Genomic DNA, 15,941 nt, shown 5'->3' with positions numbered 1-15,941 from the left:
CTTGGTCCGATCCTTACTCCTCTTCAGACAAAGAGGAGATCTGCCGTTACAGGTACACCTACCAACCAAGAAGCATAGTAACAGGCAGCAGCAGCAGGAGAGGCAGTGATATCTGGAGAACTGGACTTGGGAGGAGATTCTGGACAGTAAAGGACCCTGGGAACAGCCAGGGGAATATCGCCGCCCCAAGGCAGAGCTGGAGGCAGCGAAAGCAGAGGCGGCATTATGAGGAGCTAGCACGGCAGAGCGGCTGGAAGCCCGAGAGGCAGCCCCAACATTTCTTTGGAGGAGGCACACGGGGAATGTGGCGAAGCCAGGTAGGAGACCTGCGCCAACTTCCCATGCTTACCGGAGAGCGAGAGGGACCGGGCAGGCACCGTGTTATGCGGTGGAGCGCACAGTTTTCCCAGTGCGTGTGCATAGCCCGGTGCGGTACATTCCAGCTCCTCGTATCGGCCGGGCTAGAGTGGGCATCGAGCCAGGTGCCATGAAGCCAGCTATACCAGTGCGTCCTTGCGCCGGCGTACATGGCACCAGCCTTACGCATGGTGTCCCTGGTTCGCCAGCACAGCCCAGTGCGGGCTATTCCACCTCGCCGTACTGGCCTGGCTACGGGGAGCATTCAACCAGGTAAGGTTGGGCAGGCTCGGTGCTCAAGAGCTGCAGTGCGCCTGCACGGTCCGGTCTACCCAGTGCCACCCCCACGCACCAGCCCTCCGGTGGCAGCCCCCCGCACAAGGCTGTCTCTCCGTCTTCTCCCTACAGGTGCTCCCACCTGTCCAGCGCTGCCAGAGCCTTCCTCCTGCCCAGCGCCGCCAGAGCCTCCCGTCTGTCCTGAGCCGCCAGAGTCTCCCGTCTGTCCTGAGCCGCCAGAGTCTCCCGTCTGTCCTGAGCCACCAGAGTCTCCCGTCTGTCCTGAGCCGCCAGAGTCTCCCGTCTGTCCTGAGCCGCGAGTCAGACAGGAGCTGCCAGAGCCGCCTTTCATGCCGGCGTTGCCGGAATCGCCCTTCACTCCGGAGCTGCCGGAGTCTCCCGCCTGTCCGGCGCTGCCGGAATCTCCCGTCCATTCGGAACCCGTGGCTTGGGTCCTCAGTCTGAGGTCGGCGGCGAGGGTCGCCATGTTAATGAGGCCACGGAGGCGGGTAGAGAGGCGGAGAAGGACTATGGTGGAGTGGGATCCACGTCCCGCGCCCGAGCCGCCACCGCGGACAGACACCCACTCAGAGCCTCCCCTATAGGTTTAGGTTTGCGGCCGGAGTCCGCACCTTTGGGGGGGTACTCAGTTTTCAGTTTTGATTATTATTAAATAAGATTAACACTAACCACGCTGCGCTTTGGTCCTCTCCTTCTTCCACCCAAGACAACCGTTACATAAAAGGCCTAATGCTGCTGTTTTTGTCTCAATATCAAATCATTTCTATGTAACAATTAAGTAACTTGTGTGCCATTAAAATATTCAAAAAGAAACAAAAATGGATTTTTAGCAAAAACAACTTTTCTCAAGCATGACTTTTGCTAGGATTGTCTGGGAGTGGTCTGAGTGAAGGACCTAATTGAAGGGATATCTAACCTGAAAACTAGCTGTTATTGGCAGAGAGGTTTGGAACTCTGTTTCATATTGGTCTATTAATTTATACTGCCTGGTCATGTCACCAGGCAGGCCAAAACTCAACCCATGCAAAACCTTCTGATTATAAGGTCCTGTGTAGATTGTATTTTCAGCTAGCAACTATCAGCAAATAACACTGATCACATTTTGAAAAACTTTTACAGAAAGGCTGCTCAGCAAGGAAGAACCCACTGCTCCAAAACCGCCATAAAAAGGCCAGACTACGGTTTGCAACTGCACATGGGGACGGAGATAGTCCTTTTTGTAGAAATGTCTTCTGGTCTGATGAAACAAAAATAGAACTGTTTGGCCATAATGACCATTGTTATGTTTGGAGGAAAAATGGGGCTGCTTGCAAGCCGAAGAACACCATCCCAACCATGAAGCACGAGGGTGGCAGCATCATGTTGTGGGGGTACTTTGCTGCAGGAGGGACTGGTGCACTTCACAAAATAGATGGCATCATGAGGGGGGGAATTATGTGGATATATTGAAGCAACATCTCAAGACATCAGTCAGGAAGTAAATCTTGGTCGCAAATGGGTCTTCCAAATGGACAATGACCCTAAGCATACTTCCAAAGTTGTGGCAAAATGGCTTAAAGGACAGAAAAGTCAAGGTATTGGAGTCGCCATCACAAAGCCCTGACCTCAATCCCATAGAAAATTTGTGGGCAGAACTGAAAAAGCGTGTATGAGCAATGAGGCCTACAAACCTGACTCAGTTACACCAGCTCTGTCAGGAGGAATGGGCCAAAATTCATCCAACTTATTGTGGGAAGCTTGTGGAAGGCTACCCGAAACAATTGACCAAAGTTAAACAATTTAAAGGCAATGCTACCAAATACTAATTGAGGTCATGTAAACTTCTGACCCACTGGGAATGTGATGAAAGAAATAAAAGTTGAAATAAATCATTCTTTCTACTATTACTCTGACATTTCACATTCTTTAAATTAATTGGTGATCCTAACTGACTTAAACAGGGAATTTGTACTAGGATTAAATGTCAGGAATTGTGAAAAACTGAGTTTAAATGTGTTTGGCTAAGGTGTATGTAAACTTCCGACTTCAACTGTAGTACCAGAAAAGGGTTCTTTAGCCAGTAACAATAGCGGAACCTTAATGATGCTATATTGAAACCCTTTTTAAGGTTGCAGTGACACATCCATAACCTGAGCGGAAACCAGATTGCATACCAGATAGAATACTATAGACATCAAGAAAGCCAGTCAGTTGATTATTGACAAGTTTTTCAAACTCTTTTCATAAACAGGGAAAAATAGACTTTAGCGTCTTGCCTATGCCGCTCTGTCATTGCTCATCCTTATATGTATATATTTTTTATTCCATTCCTTTACTTAGATGTGTGTATTAGGTAGTTGTTGTGGAATTGTTAGATTACATGTTAGATATTGCTGCACTGTCGGGAACTAGAAGCACAAGCATTTCGATACACTTGCAATAACATCTGCTAACCATGTGCATGTGACCAATACAATTTGATTTGAGCTGTCATCAATGCAAAGGGTAGCTACTTTGAAGAATTGTGTTTTGTTTAACACTTTTTGGTTACTACACAATGTGTCATTTCATAGTTTTGATGTCTACTATTATTCTACCATGTAGAAAAAATAGTCAAATAAAGAAAAACCCTGGAATGAGTAGGTGTCCAAACTTTTAACTGGTACTGTAAAAAAATACATTTTTGCTGCAGCTCTCTGGCCCCCTGAATTGCTGAATTATTAACCCATATTTTTTACCTGACGATTATACTCTCCCCAAGGTTTGGAAGGGGGAGTACATGACCTAAATAATTATCAGCATATTGCTTAACCTTCTTGCCTGGTTAAACTATTAAAATCATTGAATTCTCAGCTAAGATATTTGTTATCTTTGAAATGTATTCTAAATGTACATCAGTCGGGTTTTAGACCAGGTCATAACACTATCTCTGCTGCATCCCTAGTTATAAATTATGTGGTTAACTGTATGGATGAAAAGCAACACTGTGCTGCACTCTTCATTGACCTGTCAAAGGCTTTCAAAACTTTTCACTCACTGCTATTCAGAGGTTTTCCTCAACTGGCCTAGACCAGGCTGCATGTAACTGGTTTGAAAATTACTTGACAGAACTCAATGTACTGATGGTGTAAAATCAGGTTTCCTGGATATTACGAAAGGTTTCCCCCAAGGGGTCGATTCTGGGTCCTGTACTGTTTACATGAACAATGTTGACTCTCTCTGAACTATAGTCTGCCTTTATTGTACTACAGAAACTTTATTGACCTGGAATTAGTACTGAATGCAGGTAAAACAAAGTATATGTTCTCTAGAGTGCATAAAAATAAGTTTGATTTAAGCATATGTACTGGTGTCCAAATTGATTGTGTCCGTGCTTACAAATGTCTGGGCATCTGAATAGATAAAATCTGTCATTTGAAAAGAATATTGATGAGTTAAGATGCTGAGAATAAAAATGGGTTTCTTCAATAGAAATAGGTCCTGCCTCTCGCTAAATAGTAGAAAGCAGATTTTTCAGTCAATGTGTGTCGGTCCTCAACTATGGCGACGTCATCTATACGAACACAGCTGCCACTTCATTGAAGCTGGCACTGTGCTTTATTAGGGGCAACAATTTTAGTACTCATCACTGCATTCTCTACCAGAAAGCTGGTTGGCCCTCTTTGATGTCACGTAGGTTGATACATTGCTAGTTTTTCACTCATAAAGCCATTTTACAATACCTAACATAATTACTAAACTTTAGACATGAGTTATCACAGGGCTGGTCCTTTCCGCTCTGGCTCCCTAGTCAAGACCAAAAATTGCTCACTGGGATGTAGCCCATCATGTCGGCTGCAATGGAATTTCATGATTGCCCATCCATGTGGTAGGCCCACCCTTTGCAAAATGGGCAGTTGCATTGGCTTTATTAGTCCTGATTCCTGTGACTAATCAATTTGGCTATTTAAACTCTGAATATCAGCTACCCAAACTTATCAGGAATTATTGTGAGCCTATTTTCAATGTGTTTATACAGCAGGAAATGCAGAAGTATTTTCTTTTTTGCTTATGATCAGCATATCAAAAATGTAAGGATACAAACTTCCAACCACTGATCAAGACAATGGCGTGAAACTCCTGGACAACAGTTGTGATTGTCCATTCCATATTGTCCACTTTACTTTGACCTGTCCTATTTTTAGGATATGTTTGTTAAAATAACAGTGCATTTTTTATTTGATTGGGTGCCATTTAGGTGAGGGTATTTGATTTGAGAAACCTGCATGATGTAGAAAGTATCTGTCTCATTACACTGATATTCATTTTATCTCCAGTCTGTAGGCTACAAAAAAGGCCACATACTCTTTCTACCATATCCTATATCTGCTACATGATATATATTAGGTTACTTTTGGGATGGAAATTTGGTGGAGTGCCGCAGTGATGCGTCTCTCCAACAGCACCCTATAGAGACATGCTGGGAATAGACAAGTAAAATATGTTGCGCCCTTGCCTTTGACAAGGTGAGCACTGTTTATCACACAGTGGCATTAGCACTCACATAAAAAGTCCATATGCCACTGGTTGAGAGACATTGTCATTGTTTTTGGGCAGAATTATGTGAGTTTTTATGTGTTGTTGGAGGTGCGTCTTGGTTAGTTTAGCTCAGAAAATGTCGCCATCGTCAATCTGCCGCCATAAGTGGGCTGGCCGTACCTGGTCTCAGGGTACTCTGGAAGTTCCTTTGGTCAAGACGGAGTTAGCTAAATCAGCTTGAAGTTTTATTGCACCTTCAAAATGTTCTTAAATTTGATATTCTGGTGCCTCTAGGGAAATTCAGAAAGCTGATTGAGGACCTTGTTTGTTTTTTATGACCGTTTTTTTCTTTCTGCTTGCATTTTGTATTTATATTTTGATGTGTTTATTTTCTTGAATTTCTGTAATTCAGGGCTCTTCTGTAAAAGAGACCTTGGTCTCCCTGATAAAATAAAGAGAAAAAAAATAACAGTTGAGGAATCATATTTTAACTTGTCTGATTGAGCTTACCATCTTGCACACATCCAAATACATAGGCCTATTAGATTTACTGTATGAGCAAAGGTCTTTTTTGGTTTACACAAAAAAGCCCAACCTATCTGAAGATAGTCGACATTTAAATATATACGCTATACAAATAGGCTATATTGTGTAGGGTATTCAGTTCTAGACAACCATTAAAAAGGTATCTGGTATGCGTGCATGCATGGTTCCTAATGCATTTTAATTGTAGCCTAATGACTCACCACTGTCCCTCTTTTTGTTCTGTGCTTCACGGTCTATCTATCTTGATGGGCTGAGCCGATGCAACTCGATAATATTTGTTCCGCATTCGACGTGTCCGCAAAGCGCCAAAGTATTAATATCGTCCTTTACGGAAAATACCGAAGGGTGTGGTCAATTGAAGTGAAATAGATTTGTTGTCTTCTAATTAGATGTGTGTTGCTGTTCCAGCACTGTGTCGGTGTACAGCTCTTCGCCAAGAGAACCAAGTTCATGCAAATCTGCGAACATCCACCAGGGCGCATCTGTGAGCTATTACTCCCGATTTAAATGCCCTCACACACACCAACGCTTCAACCATACGCGTAGAAACAGCTACCAGCGTTCTGCCCACCCGCTCGCCTGCTTCGGGGCCAAGAAATAAGAGAGAGAGGCGGGATAGACATGCCATCAAGGACAAAGGGGGAGCGGATTCAATAGACAGCGGGATACCTTTCCACATATTTTGGAAAATCAATGGTAGTGATTACGATATTAGATTGGTGTAGTCACAAAAACCCCTGCATACTCACACAAAGAGCAGGGCCGGGTGGAAGTAAATTATAATTTAAACAAATTTAACGCGCAGCGTCAGCGCTGGTATTTTATATAAGGGACTCGAAGGAACGCAGTAAAAAAGAACATAGCTCAACCAACAATAGCCAGATTTTTGACTGAAACGCGAATACCAGTGTGTAAGAGAAACGGAAAATAATAGTGGAGTAGTTCAGGACGTGATTTTCCAGGTATGTATGTTTCCCTCGCTGTTAACTATTACGCATAGGCCTAATAATAAGCGCAGGTCTCTTTTTCTTCTCCATCACCTTGCACAACAAACGCTACCTGCAATGAGATCTTAAACCAAACAAATATATTCTGGTTTTCTCTGACACAAATACAAATTAGGCCTATTCATGTTTGAATAGTGGTTGTCGGGCAAATATAATGATTTTGTGGATATTTTGAAAACGAAGAGGGATGTGATAGCCTTTCCCTCTTATTTTATGTTGTGAGATAGATTTACATGGTCAGATATTGATGGAAGACAACACTAAAAACACAAATGATAAACAATACTGCACTGCTGATAATATCACGTTATGAGCAATTTCACCTAGGCACTTTTATTGTAGATGTAAATATACGAAATGGTAGATAGGGATATGTTCAATGACATTGAAATGCTTGATATACCCATGTATATACTTTATACATCTCTTGAGTTTAGCACCACTGTCATAGCATGAGCTTACCCTACCCTATCATAACCTAAAATCATGTTTAATTACCCCATTGTTTACAAATAACAATAGTGTGAACAAATGTAAATACATGTTTTAAACTATCATGTGGATTACACTAATTTGTCTATGAATTTGAGAGGGGTTTGTTTATACAGGAATGGATGTGTTGGGGAAATGAACCCTCCCTCATACACATTTTGTAAATTAGAATTTGTTCTTAATTTACTTACCTGGTTAAATAAAATAAACAACAAACAGTTTTAAACATTTTGAAGCTATACCTTGTTTGTTTATTGTTTGTAAAGAATGGAGCAGTACAACCTTGGCTTATGATAGAGTAAGACATTTGGGCTAAGCCCATGTGTATGTTATATTCTTTAGGAATCAAAAATGTAAATGACCATTGAACAGATTCCCAGGTCACAGACTGCACCTTTTAATATCTGTCTCTCTAAAGCAGGGGTGTCAAACGCATTTTGCCCTGGGGACCTCATTCGGTCTTCAATGAGGTCCGGAGGGCTGCACTGAAATTGGTTATATTTCTTGCCTGTTGAAAATAAAGGTCAATTTAAAAAAACATTTTTTTTTACATTTGTATTTTTTTAGTCCACCACCACTGCGAGCCAGATTGTACCCCCTCTGTATGTTTGACACCCCTGCTCTAAAGCTTAAGCAAACTACAGATTTACTGTAGGTTTTTAATGATCAGTGTAGTTGCTGGTGCTGTTGTTCTGATTAAAGTACAATACTGCAGTAAGGCATGCATTGAGAAATGTACTCAGATTTCGAAGCATTTTCCTTTTGCTCTCTTGCTTTACTTTCTTACCATAATTTAGGCCGTATCTGTTCTCCCTTCCTTCCTCAAAATGTCTTTCTCTCCCCACTTCTGTTTTCCTCCACTCTCTGTCAGGCTGTTCTGATACTAAGCCATGGTGTCTACAGTTCTTGCTGTGACACTATCTGTCACCATCCTCCACCTAACTACAGGTAACACGTGTGTGTGTGTGTGTGTGTGTGTGTGTGTGTGTGTGTGTGTGTGTGTGTGTGTGTTGTGTGTGTGTGTGTGTGTGTGTGTGTGTGTGTGTGTGTGTGTGTGTGTGTGTGTGTGTGTTGGTTAGTGCTGAGCGATTAACTGAAATGTTGGTTATTTTTTGTTTTTTAAATAACAAATTGACTGAAATCAGTTACATTATTTGAATTTCATGTCATTCAGCTTTTTTTTCTGTGAGCTCAATGCAATGTGCGCTGTAGTTTCTCTAGAGATAAGTCCGATCATATGCCCGAACTGTGCTTAGTAGTCGGGAATTGTAGTTTATTACAACAGTCCAAATTTCTTTATACTGTAGTTATCCGCAGAAAATTTGATAATTAACTACAATGATCATAATCCATTGTGCGGATAAACTTGTCCGGTCTTTGTTTCTTTTACGTCTGCTACTTGAGAGAAGAATGCGCAATCAAGAGGGCAGTTTATTTGCAAGGTATCTCTACCTGAAAATACCATACATGATCTAAGTGATTGATAGTTGGCATTCAGCAGTCATAAAAGTATGGCTTATTTACTTTGAGAAACTACTAAAATAGTGTCTTTGTCAGACAGCATAGCCAGCAGCTCTATAGAGATGAGATGATGACTTGGAATTACATAAATTGTCAAATAAAACAAATGTAATATACACAACAACTGAAATATTTTATTAAAGTAATGTAAATAACTGATGGTTAATATATGATAAACAGTCATGGGCGGTCACTACTATCATGGGACTTTTATTAATGGATTTATCTGTGTTACAAAATTCAACCCACATATTTAAAACATTTAATGTTTTAAACAATTATTGAAATGGAACATTTGATCTTTTTTTATAATCAAACCGACCTCAAATAGCTCTAATCGCTTAGCACTAGCGTGTGTGTGGAAGTGATAGAGAAAGAGGCAGCAATGTTTCTTGTGACAGGTGTTTCTTGATTAATTTTAAAAAAATAATGAATTTGCCAATCATAGTTTAAATTCCTCCCTTTGAAGTTTGTTTTCACAAGTCATTATATATATTTATATATATCTCTTTCCACTTAGGTGTGAGCTTTGTGACACCTGACCATGAGGCTACTCCCACAGCAGGTCCTGGTCCCCATCCATTGGGTGAGCTGATCCATGCAGCCCTTCTGAGTAAGGAGTACCTGGGCCATGCCCCAATCAATACAGGTAGTATAGCTCACCAATAGCAGTTTTACATTATTCTATCAATACTGATATTAATTAATATCAGTCAAATTTTATTAGTCACATGTGCCAAACACAACCTACAGTGAAATGCTTACTTACGAGCCCCTAACCAACAATGCAGTTTAAAAAAATATGGATAAGAATAAGAAATAAAAGTAACAAGTAATTAAAGAACAGCATTAAAATAACAATAGCGAGACTATATACAGGGGGGTATCGGTACAGAGTCAATGTGTGGGGACACCGGTTAGTTGAGGTAATATGTACATGTAGGTAAGAGTTATTAAAGTGACTATGCATAGATGATAAAAAATAGAGAGTAGGAGCGGTGTTAAAGAGGTGTGTGTGTGGGGGGGGATTTCATTAGATGTTCAGGAGTCTTATGGCTTGGGGGTAGAAGCTGTTTAGAAGCCACTTGGACTTAGACATGGTGCTCCGGTACCGCTTGCCGTGCGGTAGCAGAGAGAACAGTCTATGACTAGGGTGGCTGGAGTCTTTGACAACTGTTAGGGCCTTCCTCTGACACCGCCTGGTATAGCTGTCCTGGATGGCAGGAAGCTTGGCCCCAGTGATGTACTGGGCCGTTCGTACTATCCTCTGTAGTGCCTTGCAGTCGGAGGCAGAGCAGTTGCCATACCAGGCAGTGATGCATCCTGAGGGGGAGTAGGTTTTGTTGTGCCCTCTTCACGACTGTCTTGGTGTGCTTGGACCATGTTAGTTTGTTGGTAATGTGGATGTGGACAATATGCTACTACTAATTAATAATAACAACAGAAATACTTTTATTTGTAAAGCACTTTTCAAATGAACCAAAACCAACTGCATATATAGAAGGGTAGGCTGGGGCCAAGATGCTGACCAATCAACACACTCATGACAAAACTTGCCGTGTTTAAAACAGGGATGGGCAACTTTGATGGGGTTGGGGGCCACAAGAAATCGTAACTTATCACAGGGGACTGCAGTGGCTTGTGGGTCTGCGTACCCAAATCCATATCCACACATTCACTCCTTTTGGGGCCCTAAGCGAAATTAAGTTTTACACATCATTTCATGCAATTCTACTCATTTTGCCATAGGGTGTAGAAAAATGTTTGCATTTTTTAATATAATATCTGACAGAGTGACTTGTTATCAACGTGGGCCCCCCATTCGGTATTTCAACCATTATTACTACAAGTTTAGATAGCTGGCCGCAAGGCTAATTTACAATCTAAAAAATGTTAGCTGACTTCAGGTAATTCAGTGACTTTCAGTAACTGACATCACAAGAGAAAACTGCTGATGCAAAAACATATTTCAAAATTGCACCTTGTGTATTCTACTATTGTGGGCTCTCCTTCTCCGTGGCCGACGTGAGTAAAACATTTAAACGTGTTAACCCTCGCAATACTGCCGGCCCAGATGGCATCCCTAGCCACGTCCTCAGATCATGCGCAAACCAGCTGGCTGGTGTGTTTACGGACATATTCAATCAATCTCTATCCCAGTCTGCCTTCCCCACATGCTTTAAGATGGCCACCATTGTTCCTGTTCCCAAGAAAGCTAAGGTAACTGAACTAAATGACTATCCCCCCATAGCACTCACTTCTATCATCATGAAGTGCTTTGAGAGACTAGTCAAGGATCATATCACCTCCACCCTACCTGGTACCCTAGACCCACTCCAATATGCTTACTGCCCCAATAGGTCCACATACAATGCAATCGCCATCACACTGCCCTATCCCATCTGGACAAGAGGAATACCTGTTCATTGACTACAGCTCAGCATTCAACACCATATAGTACCCTTCAAAATCATCATTAAGCTTGAGACCCTGGGTCTCGACCCCAGCATGTGCAACTGGGTCCTGGACTTCCTGACGGGCCACACCCAGGTGGTGAAGGTAGGAAACAACATCTCCAGTCCGCTTATCCTCAACACTGGGGCCCCACAAGGGTGCGTTCTCAGCCCTCTCCTGTACTCCCTGTTCACCCACGACTGCGTGGTCACTACAGTGGTAGGCTTGATTACCGACAATGACGAGACAGCCTACAGGGAGATGGTGAGGGCCCTCGGAGTGTGGTGTCAGGAAAATAACCTCTCACTCAACGTCAGCAAAACAAAAGAGATGATTATGGACTTCAGGAAACAGCAGAAGGAGCACCCCCCCTATCCACATTGATGGGACAGCAGTGGAGAAGGTGGAAGGTTTTAAGTTCCTCGGTGTATGTATCACCGACAAACTGAAATGGTCCACGCACACAGTAGTGTGGTGAAGAAGGCGCAACAGTGTCTCTTCAACCTCAGGAGGCTGAAACAATCTGGCTTGTCACCGAAAACCCCCACTAACTTTTACAGGTGCACAATTGAGAGCATCTTGTCAGGCTATATCACCGCCAAGCCACGACCTGTTCACCCCACTTACATCCAGAAGTTAAGTCCAATACAGGTGCATCAAAGCTGGGATAGAAGCTATTTTTCAACCTTTCTATCTCAAGGCCATCAGATTATTAAACAGCCCCCACTATAGCACAGAGAGGCGGCTGCCTACCTACAGACTTGATATCATTGGCGACTTTAATAAATGGAACACTAATCACTTTAATAATGTTTACATATCTCACATTACTCATCTCACATGTATATACTGTATACTGTGTCCTTCACTATCTATTCTTTACTATCTATTGCATCTTAGTCGCTCTGTCACTGCTCATCCATATATTTTATACTTATGTATTCTCATCCCATTCCTTTACTAGATTGTCTGTATTAGGTTTTGTTGTGGAGTTTGTTAGATATTACCTTTTAGATACTGCTGCGCTGTCGGATCTAGAAGCATAAGCATTCCGCTACACCCGCGATAACATCTGCTAGCCATGTGTATGTGACCAATAAGATTTTATTTTTGATTTTATTTGATATTCTAACTCTCAATAGTAAGTTAAGCTGAAATGAAAAATCCCAGAAATGTTCCAAGCGTATTTCTCTCAAATTTTCTGCACAACTGTGTTTACTTCCCTGTTAGTGAGCATTTCTCCTTTGCCAAGATAATCCATTCACGTGACAGGTGTGGTATATCAAGAAGCTTATCCCATTCCAGTTGTTAAAGGAGTTTATCACACAACACAATGCCACAGATGTCTCAAGTTATGAGGGAGCGTGCAATTGGCATGCTGCTGCAGGAATGTCCACCAGAGCTGTTGCCAGAGAATATAATGTTAATTTCTCTCATTTCTACGACCAACGTCGTTTTAGAGAATTTACATACATGTGGTCTGCGGACTCAGAACTCCAGACCACGTGCATGGCGTCGTGTGGGCGAGTGTTTTGCTGATGTCAACATTGTGAACAGAGTGCCCCATGGCGGGGTTTTGGTATGGGCAGGCATAAGCTATGGACAACAAACACAATTGCGTTTTATCGATTGGCAATTTAAATGCATAGAGATACTGTAACGAGATTCTGAGGCCTATTGTTGTGCCATTCATCCACCGCCATCACCTCATGTTTCAGCATGATAATGCATGGCCCCATGTCGCAAGGATCTGTACATAATACCTGCAAGCTAAACATTTTCCAGTTCTTCAATGGCCTGCATACTCACTAGACATGTCACCCATTGCGCATGTTTGGGATACTATGGGTCGATGTGTACGACAGTGTTCCAGTTCCCGCCAATATCCAACAACTTTGCACAGCCATTGAAGATGAGTGGGACAACATTCTACAGGCCTGATCAACTATGCGAAGGAGATGTGTCGCACTGCATGAGGCAAATGGTGGTCACATCAAATACTAACTGGTTTTCTGATCTACTCCCCTACCTCCCTACCTTTTCCTCATCAAGCTACACACAATACCCCATAATGACAAAGCAAAAACAGGTTTCAATACATTGTTGCTAATTTATCAAAATAAAAAAATCTGAAATTTCGCATTTACGTAAATATTCAGACCCTTTACTCAGTACTTTGTTGAAGCACCTTTAGCAGCCGTTACAACTTTGATTCTTGTGTATGACACTACAAGCTTGGCACACCTGTATTTGGGGAGTTTCTCCCATTCTTCTCTGCAGATCCTCTCAAGCTCTGTCAGGTTGGATGGGGAGTATTGCTGCACAGCTATTTTTAGGTCGGGTTCAAGTCTGGGGTCTGGATGGGCCACTCAAGGACATTCAGAGACTTGTCCCGAAGCCACTCCTGCGTTGTCTTGGCTGTACGCTTAGGGTTGTTGTCCTATTGGAAGGTGAACCTTCGCCCTAGTCTGAGCTCTCTGGAGCAAGTTTTCATCAAGGATCTCTCTGTACTTTGCTCCGTTCATCTTTGCCTCTATCCTGACTAGTCTTCCAGTCCCTGCCGCAGAAAAACATCCCCACAGCATCCCCAGTACCCTTCCCCAGATCTGTGGTTCAATACAATTCTGTCCCCGCACTCTACAGACAATTTCTTTGAGCCCATGGCTTGGTTTTTGCTCTGATATGCACTGTCAACTGTGGGACCTTATATAGACAGGTGTGTGCCTTTCCAAATTATGTCCAATCATTTGAATTGACCACAGGTGGACTCCAATCAAGTTGTAGAAACTTCTCAAGGATGATCAATGGAAACAGGATGCACCTGAGCTCAATTTCGAGTCTCATGGCATACTTATGTAAATATGGTATTTCTAAAAACCTGTTTTTGCTTTGTCATTATGGGTTATTGTGTATAGATTGCTGAGTGGAAAAAAGTGTTTGTATATATTTTATTCAAGTTTTACAAAATGTACACCAATGTAAGTAGAACGATTTTACCATATCCCAACCACCCTTCCTCCCTCCACACAACACTTCCACCCCCCGTCCCTTCCTTACTTCTACGCCCTTCCTCAGTTCACCCACTTCAATTCCCTCACAACCACTCACCCCAACCACCCACCCCATATACCCAACCCACCCCACACCCTCCCACAGTTCAGTCCTAGAAAAACATTCCACAGAGATATCACAACAAATAAACAAGAATACAGGAAAAATTAAATTGTCTCACATACAAACTCAAACTCAAACTCAATACAGATTCAAAATACAAAAAGTGGAGCAACCAAAATAAATAAATAAATGATCAGTAAACAGACAAACTTGCTTGTACTGGATAGCATTATATTGATGACTGCACCTATAATGTAATGACTACTTGGAAACCTTAAAGCATCTCATCATACAGGAACCTCTGCAAGCCATTGAAGTATGATATAAATGGTTGCCATTTTCTAACAGAGAATATAATTATACGTCAAGCCAATAAGGATGTAAAAGGAACAGTATCGGCATGTTTGGAGTCCAAGGAGAACAAGTCTTCCAGAATACCAAAAACAGCTACCAAAGGTCATGGCTGCAGGTTAATTTCAAGCACCTCAGATAATTAAAAAAAATAATAGAATCCCAGTAATTTTGTAGTTTTGAACATTGAATGAACTAAGATCACATGTTGAGACATGACATCTATCACACTCATCATTTACATTTGCAGATATTTCAGACAATCTTGATTTGGAAAAATGCACTCTATATAAAAACCTTAAATTGTATGTGACCAACACGAGCACAAGATGTAGTGGAGCATACTCTATCAATCGCCTCATCCCACCACTCCTGTGTAAATTCAACACCCATTTCCTGTTCCCATGCAGATTTAGTTTTGTTAGTGGAATGTTTGTCCAATGACATAATACACAGATCTGAGAAATTACTGCTTTCTGTCGAAGTGATAGAGTCAAAATGCCATTCCAGGGTTAGCAAGGGGGTGGAGCAGGGAGGCCAGAACATTGTAAGGAGACACAATGCCTAATTTGAAGGTATCTGAAAAAGTGAGATGGAGGCAAAGAGACCCAGTTGGGAAAACTAGAAAAAATTCCATCTACATATAAGGACTTAATACATTTACTTGTCTAGTAAGAGAAATCATTATCTATTAGGGAAGCGGAGAATAAGTGATTCTTATCAATAGGATCCATAGTAGATGCAGAGGAGAAATTAAAATGCAGTCGAAACTGATACCAAATCTTAAGTGTGGAAAGCACTACAGGATTTCCAGTATAGCGAGTGGGGGATGCTGGGAGAAAAGAGCAGAGTAAAGTAGGAAGAGAAGCAGAAATACAAGAATGTGCCTCTAGGTGGCACCATGGGGTATCTGGAGAATGTAACCAGAATGGCAATTTCTGAAAGTTGTCTGCCCAGTAATAGTATAAAAAGTTGGGTAGAGCAAGCCCTCCACTAAACGTGCATCTCTGAAGTAAAGATCTACTGACTCCAGGTACCTTTCCTCCCCAGATAAATGTGATAACAGCCCAAATGATTGACTTGGTAAAAACAATGGGAGAGATTGAAATAGATAATGGAATTAGGGTAAACTGTTCATTTTTACAGCATTAATCCTTCCTATAAGTGATATTGGTAAGTTACCCCATCTCTGAAAATCTGATTTCATTTGCGTAAGGAGGGGAGCAAAGTTTGCAGAAAAAAGAGAATGTAATTAACTAGTTACGTTCACTCCAAGATATTTGAAACCAGAGCAGCTAAGCTGAA

At 42.0% G+C, this 15,941-nt stretch overlaps 1 protein-coding gene across 2 annotated transcripts in view; it reads left to right on the top strand.

Annotated features, from left to right (window-relative positions):
- Nucleotides 1-6,198: 6,198 nt before the first annotated feature.
- Nucleotides 6,199-15,941, top strand: part of LOC112252203 (seizure protein 6 homolog) — a 73,190-nt gene continuing 63,447 nt past the window's right edge. The window contains exons 1-3 of one of the 2 annotated variants that reach the window (XM_024423248.2): nt 6,199-6,659; nt 8,068-8,144; nt 9,238-9,303. In XM_024423248.2, the coding sequence (XP_024279016.1) occupies nt 8,087-8,144; nt 9,238-9,303 (124 nt within the window). In that variant the 5' untranslated portion in view covers nt 6,199-6,659; nt 8,068-8,086. Of the gene's footprint in view, nt 6,660-8,067; nt 8,145-9,237; nt 9,367-15,941 lie in introns of both variants that reach the window. The other variant, XM_024423240.2, reaches the window with a different exon arrangement.

This window comes from Oncorhynchus tshawytscha, linkage group LG01 (genome assembly GCF_018296145.1).
Source record: "Oncorhynchus tshawytscha isolate Ot180627B linkage group LG01, Otsh_v2.0, whole genome shotgun sequence".
NCBI lineage: Eukaryota > Metazoa > Chordata > Actinopteri > Salmoniformes > Salmonidae > Oncorhynchus > Oncorhynchus tshawytscha.
The sequence above is the reverse complement of the archived record's forward strand: the minus strand, read 5'-3'. Positions and strand labels throughout refer to the sequence as shown.